This window comes from Rutilus rutilus (assembly GCF_951802725.1).
Source record: "Rutilus rutilus genome assembly, chromosome: 23".
Classification (NCBI taxonomy): Eukaryota; Metazoa; Chordata; class Actinopteri; order Cypriniformes; family Leuciscidae; genus Rutilus; species Rutilus rutilus.
In genome coordinates this window covers 217,966-231,800 of record NC_140233.1, presented here as the reverse complement: position 1 = coordinate 231,800, position 13,835 = coordinate 217,966, and the positions used below count along the sequence as shown (strand labels likewise).

The following is a 13,835-nucleotide window of genomic DNA, read 5'->3' as shown; positions in this document are numbered from 1 at the left end:
TTTGAGCAAGTTTTTTTTTTTTTGCATATTATCAAAATTTGCTGTTGCAGTCTTACCAGTTCATTTCTGTGTGTGTGTGTGTGTGTGTGTGTGTGTGTGTGTGTGTGTGTGTGTGTGAGTGAGTGAGAGTGTGTAAGTGTGTGTGTGTGTGTGTGTGTGTGTGTGTGTGTGTGTGTGTGTGTGTGTGTGTGTGTGTGTGTGTGTGTGTGTGTGTGTGTGTGTGTGTGTGTGTGTGTGTGTGTGTGTGTGCCTGTTGCATTTGAGCAAGAGTCTCTTTTGTATTTTTTTTCTTTTGCATTTTCTCAATCTGCTATTGCAGTCTTACCAGTTCATTTATCTGTGTGTGTGGGGGTGTCTTATTTGCACTCTTGTGTTTTAGAGTGTCACCCCTTCATTGCTGTACACTTTTCTTCTGCACAGTGTAGTCTGATCTGTAGTTTGTACCACCAAAAGTTTCTCTGAGTTTTCCTATTTTTTCGTATTTCCCATTCATTTCCTATGGTCGGTCATTTTTGCACGAAGGAAGCTAAGTGTGACTTTTTTTTTTTACGACCCTTTAGCATATCTGAATCATCTCCTTGATTTTTTTGTGTTCACATAGGTAGGTAATATAACAAAAATCACCAAGTTTCATCCCCCTCCGATGAAGCAAAAAAATTTAACATTTCAAAACGTAAATGTTTTCATGCATTTTTGCACGAAGAAGCCCAGAGGGTTAACAACCACTTCAGGCTGATTCAAGCTCCGCTTCGCGTCGGGGTCCCGTTCAGCCTGTCGGGGGTGTATTCGCTATAACAACCGCCTCGCTCTACATTATGCCTTACATACATGTTGGTTGGTTATGATTAATGGTTCAGTCTAACATCACGTCAGTAAAATCAGATCAAAAGCACGCACATCTAAAGTAATATGTTGCTCAAATTGGGAGCTCAACAAGAAAATTAATTTAAAAAAGGGGAAAAAAGGTCGGCACATAAGGCTTCAAAAATGTGAAAATTTTGTAGTAGACTCACACACAGGTGATAACGTTTCGAGCATGTAGGCTCTTCATCAGACAATTAAGAGTTAAACACACCACACCCCCCCCCCCTAACATTTTTTCTTTATATATATATATATATATATATATATATATAGGCCTATATATATATATATATAGGCCTATATATATAAAATCAATCTAATGTCAGGAAATATTACTTCTACTACCTCAATTTCCCTATAGTTGACCTCCATCTTATTGTTTTATTGCTTTTTAGTCAGAGTTTATCACTGAATGTATCACTTATTGCTATAAGAAGTCATCAAGGAAACCTCATCTCAGAATCTCAGAAAGTCTCTGTGTCACAATCAGCATAAATGAACTATATTATTTTGGCATAAGTTTGACATACGCAGAATTACCTCAGATATCTCAGTCAGCGGAAAACATAGGCTTCTGGGTCTATTGTCTAATATGGGTCTAGGGTAGGCCTATATTTGATATTTTTTTAAGCCTATTTCTGCCACATAAGAAAAGAATCATGCTTTGATAAATCTTGACATAAAAAGTCACAATTATGAGATTAAATACTCTATTATGAGATGAAAACTCGCAAATTGACAAAAAGCAAATGATTAGTAGCTAATAATAATTTCGACAATTTATGTCATAATTATAAAATTCCCGTGACTCTGCTGTGATTGTGATGTTGCATTACAGGCCGAAACAACATCCCGAAAATAGAAACCGAGAGATTCACACTTGAGGGGGCAAAATTTCTGAACTCCTTTGTAAAATTGTAAACATGACTCCGCTTACTGGCAGAATGATACGAACCTCATAAATAATATTTCATAAAGTCATAAAGCCAATCAGATTTATTTCAGTGGACTCTTCTATCCCATAATTATGATTTGCAGAAGCAAAGTTGTTGTTTCTGCTGTGATTGTGATGTTGCAGCGCTCGGGCGTGGGGGAGGGGCGCGTGCTCGTGCCTCTGTGCGTCTGACGTCAGCACGCAAAGCCCCAAACCCGAGACTGAAGCTGTAAACAATAAAACCCAGCCCGTCCATCATCCATGCGCTAAACATGCATTTATCCGCGATGACGGTCGTGTTCTCGGTGCTGTTGTGCCTCTCATGCGCCTTCAGGTCCGCTCGAGGTGAGTGAGTGTGTGTGAGAGAGTGTTTCGGCCCGGTTCGGCTTTATCCAGTGATGCTCCGCGCGAGCATCTGTGCTAATGCTAAAGCCGCGACCGTTATTCCCAGATTCCCCCGATCACCGCGACCGTTATTCCCAGATTCCCCCGATCACCGCGACCGTTATTCCCAGATTCCCCCGATCACCGCGACCGTTATTCCCAGATTCCCTGGAACGGGCGCGTTCTCCTCGGTGTCCTCGACGGGTTCGGTCTGTGAGCTCTATGTGTTGAGTGGGTCGAGATTGAGCTGACACACATCCAGCTTAAGATGGATGATTTCATCAACACTCCCATAACACATCTATCCTGATTCATATCTCAATAATCAGGCAATATCATTCATATAGTGACACATGAAGATTGTTGTGTTATAACGAAGCTGCATATATTTCATACTCATCTTTGTTTCTGTGTATGAATTGGGCCTTTATTACACTGATGAGCTCTTTATCACTTATAAACCAGTATATCTGACTAATACAGCGTTATATCTGACTAATACAGCGGTATATCTGACTAATACAGCGGTGTATCTGACTAATACAGCGGTATATATCTGACTAATACAGCGGTATATCTGACTAATACAGCGGTGTATCTGACTAATACAGCGGTATATATCTGACTAATACAGCGGTATATCTGACTAATACAGCGGTGTATCTGACTAATACAGCGGTATATATCTGACTAATACAGCGGTATATCTGACTAATACAGCGGTGTATCTGACTAATACAGCGGTGTATCTGACTAATACAGCGGTATATATCTGACTAATACAGCGGTATATCTGACTAATACAGCGGTGTATCTGACTAATACAGCGGTATATATCTGACTAATACAGCGGTATATCTGACTAATACAGCGGTGTATCTGACTAATACAGCGGTATATCTGACTAATACAGCGGTATATATCTGACTAATACAGCGGTATATCTGACTAATACAGCGGTATATCTGACTAATACAGCGGTGTATCTGACTAATACAGCGGTATATATCTGACTAATACAGCGGTGTATCTGACTAATACAGCGGTATATATCTGACTAATACAGCGGTATATCTGACTAATACAGTGGTATATCTGACTAATACAGCGGTATATATCTGACTAATACAGCGGTATATCTGACTAATACAGCGGTATATCTGACTAATACAGCGGTATATATCTGACTAATACAGCGGTATATCTGACTAATACAGCGGTATATATCTGACTAATACAGCGGTATATCTGACTAATACAGCGGTATATCTGACTAATACAGCGGTATATCTGACTAATACAGCGGTGTATCTGACTAATACAGCGGTATAACTGACTAATACAGCGGTGTATCTGACTAATACAGCGGTATAAATCTGACTAATACAGCGGTGTATCTGACTAATACAGCGGTATAACTGACTAATACAGTGGTATATCTGACTAATACAGCGGTATATATCTGACTAATACAGCGGTATATCTGACTAATACAGCGGTATATCTGACTAATACAGCGGTATATATCTGACTAATACAGCGGTATATCTGACTAATACAGCGGTATATCTGACTAATACCTGACTAATACAGCGGTGTATCTGACTAATACAGCGGTATAACTGACTAATACAGCGGTGTATCTGACTAATACAGCGGTATAAATCTGACTAATACAGCGGTGTATCTGACTAATACAGCGGTATATCTGACTAATACAGCGGTATAACTGACTAATACAGCGGTGTATCTGACTAATACAGCGGTATAAATCTGACTAATACAGCGGTGTATCTGACTAATACAGCGGTATATCTGACTAATACAGCGGTATATCTGACTAATACAGCGGTGTATCTGACTAATACAGCGGTATATCTGACTAATACAGCGGTATAACTGACTAATACAGCGGTATATCTGACTAATACAGCGGTATAAATCTGACTAATACAGCGGTGTATCTGACTAATACAGCGGTATAACTGACTAATACAGTGGTATATCTGACTAATACAGCGGTATATATCTGACTAATACAGCGGTATATCTGACTAATACAGCGGTATATCTGACTAATACAGCGGTATATATCTGACTAATACAGCGGTATATCTGACTAATACAGCGGTATATCTGACTAATACCTGACTAATACAGCGGTGTATCTGACTAATACAGCGGTATAACTGACTAATACAGCGGTGTATCTGACTAATACAGCGGTATAAATCTGACTAATACAGCGGTGTATCTGACTAATACAGCGGTATATCTGACTAATACAGCGGTATATCTGACTAATACAGCGGTGTATCTGACTAATACAGCGGTATATCTGACTAATACAGCGGTATAACTGACTAATACAGCGGTGTATCTGACTAATACAGCGGTGTATCTGACTAATACAGCGGTGTATCTGACTAATACAGCGGTGTATCTGACTAATACAGCGGTGTATCTGACTAATACAGCGGTATATCTGACTAATACAGCGGTATAACTGACTAATACAGCGGTATATCTGACTAATACAGCGGTATAAATCTGACTAATACAGCGGTGTATCTGACTAATACAGCGGTATAACTGACTAATACAGTGGTATATCTGACTAATACAGCGGTATATATCTGACTAATACAGCGGTATATCTGACTAATACAGCGGTATATCTGACTAATACAGCGGTATATATCTGACTAATACAGCGGTATATCTGACTAATACAGCGGTATATCTGACTAATACCTGACTAATACAGCGGTGTATCTGACTAATACAGCGGTATAACTGACTAATACAGCGGTGTATCTGACTAATACAGCGGTATAAATCTGACTAATACAGCGGTGTATCTGACTAATACAGCGGTATATCTGACTAATACAGCGGTATAACTGACTAATACAGCGGTGTATCTGACTAATACAGCGGTATAAATCTGACTAATACAGCGGTGTATCTGACTAATACAGCGGTATATCTGACTAATACAGCGGTATATCTGACTAATACAGCGGTGTATCTGACTAATACAGCGGTATATCTGACTAATACAGCGGTATAACTGACTAATACAGCGGTGTATCTGACTAATACAGCGGTATAACTGACTAATACAGTGGTGTATCTGACTAATACAGCGGTGTATCTGACTAATACAGCGGTATATCTGACTAATACAGCGGTGTATCTGACTAATACAGCGGTATATCTGATTAATACAGCGGTATATCTGATTAATACAGCGGTGTATCTGACTAATACAGCGGTGTATCTGACTAATACAGTGGTGTATCTGACTAATACAGAGGTATATCTGACTAATACAGCGGTGTATCTGACTAATACAGCGGTGTATCTGACTAATACAGCGGTGTATCTGACTAATACAGCGGTATATCTGACTAATACAGCGGTGTATCTGACTAATACAGCGGTATATCTGATTAATACAGCGGTGTATCTGACTAATACAGCGGTATAACTGACTAATACAGCGGTATATCTGATTAATACAGCGGTATATCTGATTAATACAGCGGTGTATCTGACTAATACAGCGGTATAACTGACTAATACAGTGGTGTATCTGACTAATACAGCGGTGTATCTGACTAATACAGCGGTATATCTGACTAATACAGCGGTATATCTGACTAATACAGCGGTGTATCTGACTAATACAGCGGTATATCTGACTAATACAGCGGTATATCTGACTAATACAGCGGTATATCTGACTAATACAGCGGTATATCTGATTAATACAGCGGTATATCTGACTAATACAGCAGTATATCTGATTAATACAGCGGTATATCTGATTAATACAGCGGTGTATCTGACTAATACAGCGGTGTATCTGACTAATACAGCGGTGTATCTGACTAATACAGCGGTGTATCTGACTAATACAGAGGTGTATCTGACTAATACAGCGGTGTATCTGATTAATACAGCGGTGTATCTGACTAATACAGCGGTATATCTGACTAATACAGCGGTGTATCTGACTAATACAGCGATATAACTGACTAATACAGCGGTGTATCTGACTAATACAGCAGTATAACTGACTAATACAGCGGTATATCTGATTAATACAGCGGTATATCTGACTAATACAGCGGTATATCTGACTAATACAGCGGTATATCTGACTAATACAGCGGTATATCTGACTAATACAGCGGTATAACTGACTAATACAGCAGTGTATCTGACTAATACAGCGGTATATCTGACTAATACAGCGGTGTATCTGACTAATACAGCGGTATATCTGATTAATACAGCGGTGTATCTGACTAATACAGCGGTATAAATCTGACTAATACAGCGGTGTATCTGACTAATACAGCGGTATATCTGACTAATACAGCGGTATATCTGACTAATACAGCGGTGTATCTGACTAATACAGCGGTATATCTGACTAATACAGCGGTATAACTGACTAATACAGCGGTGTATCTGACTAATACAGCGGTATAACTGACTAATACAGTGGTGTATCTGACTAATACAGCGGTGTATCTGACTAATACAGCGGTATATCTGACTAATACAGCGGTGTATCTGACTAATACAGCGGTATATCTGATTAATACAGCGGTATATCTGATTAATACAGCGGTGTATCTGACTAATACAGCGGTGTATCTGACTAATACAGTGGTGTATCTGACTAATACAGAGGTATATCTGACTAATACAGCGGTGTATCTGACTAATACAGCGGTGTATCTGACTAATACAGCGGTGTATCTGACTAATACAGCGGTGTATCTGACTAATACAGCGGTATATCTGACTAATACAGCGGTATATCTGATTAATACAGCGGTGTATCTGACTAATACAGCGGTATAACTGACTAATACAGCGGTATATCTGATTAATACAGCGGTATATCTGATTAATACAGCGGTGTATCTGACTAATACAGCGGTATAACTGACTAATACAGTGGTGTATCTGACTAATACAGCGGTGTATCTGACTAATACAGCGGTATATCTGACTAATACAGCGGTATATCTGACTAATACAGCGGTGTATCTGACTAATACAGCGGTATATCTGACTAATACAGCGGTATATCTGACTAATACAGCGGTATATCTGACTAATACAGCGGTATATCTGACTAATACAGCGGTATATCTGACTAATACAGCGGTATATCTGATTAATACAGCGGTATATCTGACTAATACAGCGGTATATCTGATTAATACAGCGGTATATCTGATTAATACAGCGGTGTATCTGACTAATACAGCGGTGTATCTGACTAATACAGCGGTGTATCTGACTAATACAGCGGTGTATCTGACTAATACAGAGGTGTATCTGACTAATACAGCGGTGTATCTGATTAATACAGCGGTGTATCTGACTAATACAGCGGTATATCTGACTAATACAGCGGTGTATCTGACTAATACAGCGATATAACTGACTAATACAGCGGTGTATCTGACTAATACAGCAGTATAACTGACTAATACAGCGGTATATCTGATTAATACAGCGGTATATCTGACTAATACAGCGGTATATCTGACTAATACAGCGGTATATCTGACTAATACAGCGGTATATCTGACTAATACAGCGGTATAACTGACTAATACAGCAGTGTATCTGACTAATACAGCGGTATATCTGACTAATACAGCGGTGTATCTGACTAATACAGCGGTATATCTGATTAATACAGCGGTGTATCTGACTAATACAGCGGTGTATCTGACTAATACAGCGGTATAACTGACTAATACAGCAGTGTATCTGACTAATACAGCGGTATATCTGATTAATACAGCGGTGTATCTGACTAATACAGCGGTGTATCTGACTAATACAGCGGTATATCTGATTAATACAGCGGTGTATCTGACTAATACAGCGGTGTATCTGACTAATACAGCGGTATATCTGATTAATACAGCGGTGTATCTGACTAATACAGCGGTATATCTGATTCAGGGTGGCCGCGGGTCCTTAAAAAGTCTTAAAATGTCTTAAATAAAGTTTTCCTAATAAAAGGCCTTAAAAAGTATTAAAATGTCTTAAATTCAGATTCGATAGGTCTTAAATATTTCTGGTCACGTTACCGCAAAAATTTCTCCAGTCTGACGCACCTAATGTCCGTCAAATAACCAGTGAAGCATCGAATCGCGAGAATGATTCAGATTTTATTACATAAACAGATATTGATAATGATAATGTAGGCTTTTTCTGGTGACGCCGTTTCGTTGTTTCAAATGTAGGCGCGTTGCGCCTGGAAAGTGCGCTCATAATGTAAGAGACGCCGGCGCGACCACAACATTGCCCAACATCAAATGGCAAATGTAAAAATGCAAGCGGAACGAAACTGCTCGTTATTGTGTGGCTGAAGGACCGTTTATCAGTTTGGACCAGTGCAGCGCGAGCCGATCGTGATCATGCGACACTGTTACTACACAGCGCTAATAAGAGATGCAGTAAAGAAAGCATTTGAATTCGCCACAGAACTGACAGAAGTATTAACATCGCTGCGAGATCTAGTGAGAAGCATTCATATTTCTCCGTTATTAACGGATCAAACAGCGCTGACGTGGAAACCAGGAAGAAACACTGTGCCATGAATGAACTATCAGTGTCCACAGATCAGTAACATTAACCATGGATTTACTGTAGTAACACTACTAACTGCAACCATGGACGTTTGGCAGGAATAGTAGGCTATAATGCCTTCAAGTAACACATCGGTTTTATTTTGACATTATGAATATAATTGCTGCCCTCAAATGTTAATCTGAACTAAAATAAACCTTTGTTTATAACTATTACAATATGACATTTCATTTTTTCCAAGGAGCTGTTTTGTTTTATATGCTCCTAAGAATAGTCAATTATAGCTCTAGAATTGCTCAAAGTAAAAAAAAAAAAAAAATCATACTTTATGATGTTAGTTTTAATATAAAAAAGAATAAAACATTTAAATCAAGGACATTTCTCTGGTATTTATTTCTTTATGCTGTATCAAAAACGTACCAAACCGAACCGAACCATGACACAAGTGTATCGTATCGAACTGAACCGTGAATTTTGTGAACCGTTACACCCCTAATATATACTAATGTAATATAATGTGTATTTCCATCACAGGTTTGGTCTTAAATTTCATTCAAAGTGGCATTAAAAAGGTCTTAAAAAGTCTTAAATTTAACTTGTTCATATCTGTAGACACCCTGTGATTAATACAGCGGTATATCTGATTAATACAGCGGTGTATCTGACTAATACAGCGGTGTATCTGACTAATACAGCGGTGTATCTGACTAATACAGCGGTATATCTGACTAATACAGCGGTGTATCTGACTAATACAGCGGTATAACTGACTAATACAGCGGTGTATCTGACTAATACAGCGGTATAACTGACTAATACAACGGTATATCTGATTAATACAGCGGTGTATCTGACTAATACAGCGGTATATCTGACTAATACAGCGGTATAACTGACTAATACAGCGGTATAACTGACTAATACAGCGGTGTATCTGACTTCTACAGCGGTATAACTGACTAATACAGCGGTATAACTGACTAATACAGCGGTATATCTGATTAATACAGCGGTGTATCTGACTAATACAGCGGTAGGCTATATCTGACTAATACAGCGGTATAACTGACTAATACAGTGGTATAACTGACTAATACAGCGGTATATCTGACTAATACAGCGGTATAACTGACTAATACAGCGGTATATCTGACTAATACAGCGGTATATCTGATTAATACAGCGGTATATCTGACTAATACAGCGGTATATCTGACTAATACAGCGGTGTATCTGACTAATACAGCGGTATATCTGATTAATACAGCGGTGTATCTGACTAATACAGCGGTATATCTGACTAATACAGCGGTATAACTGACTAATACAGTGGTATAACTGACTAATACAGCGGTATATCTGATTAATACAGCGGTGTATCTGACTAATACAGCGGTATATCTGACTAATACAGCGGTATAACTGACTAATACAGCGGTGTATCTGACTAATACAGCGGTATATCTGATTAATACAGCGGTATATCTGACTAATACAGCGGTATATCTGACTAATACAGCGGTATAACTGACTAATACAGCGGTGTATCTGACTAATACAGCGGTATAACTGACTAATACAGCGGTATAACTGACGGTATAACTGACTAATACAGCGGTATAACTGACTAATACAGCGGTATAACTGACTAATACAGCGGTATAACTGACGGTATATCTGACTAATACAGCGGTATATCTGACTAATACAGCGGTATATGACTAATACAGCGGTATATCTGACTAATACAGCGGTATATCTGACTAATACAGCGGTATAACTGACTAATACAGCGGTGTATCTGACTAATACAGCGGTATAACTGACTAATACAGCGGTATAACTGACGGTATAACTGACTAATACAGCGGTATAACTGACTAATACAGCGGTATAACTGACTAATACAGCGGTATAACTGACGGTATAACTGACTAATACAGCGGTATAACTGACTAATACAGCGGTATAACTGACTAATACAGCGGTATAACTGACTAATACAGCGGTATAACTGACTAATACAGCGGTGTATCTGACTAATACAGCGGTATAACTGACTAATACAGCGGTATAACTGACGGTATAACTGACTAATACAGCGGTATAACTGACTAATACAGTGGTGTATCTGACTAATACAGCGGTATATCTGACTAATACAGCGGTATATCTGACTAATACAGCGGTGTATCTGACTAATACAGCGGTATATCTGACTAATACAGCGGTGTATTAGTGTATCTGACTAATACAGCGGTGTATCTGACTAATACAGCGGTATATCTGACTAATACAGCGGTATATCTGATTAATACAGCGGTGTATCTGACTAATACAGCGGTATAACTGACTAATACAGCGGTATATCTGATTAATACAGCGGTGTATCTGACTAATACAGCGGTATATCTGACTAATACAGTGGTATAACTGACTAATACAGCGGTATATCTGACTAATACAGTGGTATAACTGACTAATACAGCGGTATATCTGACTAATACAGTGGTATAACTGACTAATACAGCGGTATAACTGACTAATACAGCGGTATAACTGACTAATACAGCGGTATAACTGACTAATACAGCGGTATATCTGACTAATACAGTGGTATAACTGACTAATACAGCGGTATATCTGACTAATACAGCGGTATAACTGACTAATACAGCGGTATATCTGACTAATACAGTGGTATAACTGACTAATACAGCGGTATAACTGACTAATACAGCGGTATAACTGACTAATACAGCGGTATAACTGACTAATACAGTGGTATAACTGACTAATACAGCGGTATAACTGACTAATACAGCGGTATATCTGACTAATACAGTGGTATAACTGACTAATACAGCGGTATAACTGACTAATACAGCGGTATAACTGACTAATACAGCGGTATAACTGACTAATACAGCGGTATATCTGACTAATACAGCGGTATAACTGACTAATACATGGACTAATATATAACATGTACAGGAAAAATCATGTTCATAAGGCATAATCCAGAATTCTTAAAGGAGCATTTCACCCATGGGAACATTGATCTTTATTGAAAGTGGGTCATATATGTAGTCGAAATGTAAAATTAATTTTGAATTTGGTGCCTTCTTGGCCGAGGAAAGAAAGAAAGTAACTTCAGGACGCATTTGTATGAAAGACACCAACTCCCACAATGCACCACATTGCACAGCTGCGCAAGCCACTCCCACTAATCCAGAAAGTGCATATCTGCCTAAGAGAAATAACTCTTCTGTCTACAAGGCTAGCTACCACCAGAGCTTGAAATTAATTTCACACAAAATGTCTAGTTAGTTGGCGAACTCATTAGTGAATTACTCTTCATTTGTATTTCTTTCGAAGTGGTGAATTATTGCATTGTAACGTTGCCTGGATGTTCAGTCAGATGCGGTGCGAAACTAGGATAGTTCACAACACAAACGTCCGTGTCCTCGTCTGATTCAGAGATTTCATCCAGGAGAAGTTGTCATTGTTGAAATTCTTTGCCACAGTCGGACTCTATCTCTGTGTTCGTAGCGGTTCGTAGTTGCATAGTGAGATCACCGGCGCCACCAGTCCGCCCTAACCCGAGCCAGTCCGGGCTCCTCGTCCGCGGCAGGCAGGTCTTCTGCCTCGGCTGCTCTTCGCTATAATGCGGCTTGTAAAGGTAGCCACAAACACCTGATTCAAGCATCAGACTTCCGAAATCCTCTTCCTCTATATCATATTGAGTACTCTCCTCCGCTATTGTCATAACTTTACATCTGTCTCCACAGCGCCTGTTAGCTTAGCTTCCAAACAAGATGGAGGATATTGCTTTTAGTTTCAGAAAGTCAAGTCCCACCCACTGATCTGTAATAGGTCTGTAGCGTGAGCGGTTCCCGCCCCCTGGGAAAGATGAGGAACGAGTGTCTGTAGTCTCTACACTTTTCAATGAAATGTGACTTCCTGCTTATTATGACGCAAAATGATGATTTTTACGTCATAATAAGCAGGAAGTAAAACACTTAAATCCTTATTTCTCCCATCTCAGGGAAAAATGGATGAAAAATCCACATTTATTATAATATATGACTGGGTTTCTAACAATACAAAGCTTAATGCAAATGGGTGAAGTCTCCCTTTAAAGAAAAGATTCATAAAGAAGGAAAAACGTTTAAAAGGAATGAATAAAAGACATTAACAAAAATAATAGAATATTAATTTGAATAAGAATAATTTTGCATACACAAACGGAACGATTGGAAAAAATGATCGACTTTAATCAGCTGCTTGGAAGAGTTTTGTGTGTGTGTGTGTATCTATATGTTTTATCATTTATTTTGATTTTTTTACTTATTTTAAAGTTTAATTTTGGTCTTATTTTATTTTAGCAACTTGCAAGGCAATTTTTATAATTTTCGTTCAAATTAACTTGAAGTATTAAAATAACTAAGTTTATTTTTATGCTTCTTTGTTTCAGTTAACATAAATTTCAAATCAGGAAAATGTGTTTGTTGTTATGTGATTAACAGTAATGTATAAATACAGCCAGTTTAATATAAGACTGTAAAGATCTGACAGAATAAACCCACAAAACCATAAGAATAATGATCCACTGCTCCAGTTCACTTCATGCAGCTAGTAGATCAAATCATGAATGTTTCATGTTCCACAGTGCTGTATCACTATATATATTATATATTAGTGCTCAGCTTCATCAAGACCTTCAGATCTCATATAACAGCACTGTAACTTCATGAAATATCAGTTCCTCCATATGTGCCCCTGGACCACAAAACCAGTCACAGGTCACACAGGTTTATTTGTGGCAATAGCCAACAATACATTGAATGGGGCAAAATTATTGATTTTTCTTTTATGCCAAAAAGCATTAAAATATTAAAGGATTAGTTCACTTTAAAATGATCACTTTGAGCCCCTGATTTACTCACCCTGAAGCCATCCTAGGTGTAAATGACTTTCTTCTCTCAGACCAATACAATCAGAGTTATATTAAAAAATG

At 38.5% G+C, this 13,835-nt stretch overlaps 1 protein-coding gene across 1 annotated transcript in view; it reads left to right on the top strand.

The window, feature by feature from the left end:
* Positions 1 to 1,980: 1,980 nt before the first annotated feature.
* Positions 1,981 to 13,835, top strand: part of adam10b (ADAM metallopeptidase domain 10b) — a 41,768-nt gene continuing 29,913 nt past the window's right edge. Inside the window, exon 1 of the mRNA XM_084397398.1 lies at positions 1,981 to 2,143. Within this exon, the coding sequence (XP_084253524.1) occupies positions 2,071 to 2,143 (73 nt within the window). The 5' untranslated portion in view covers positions 1,981 to 2,070. The remainder of the gene's footprint in view (positions 2,144 to 13,835) is intronic.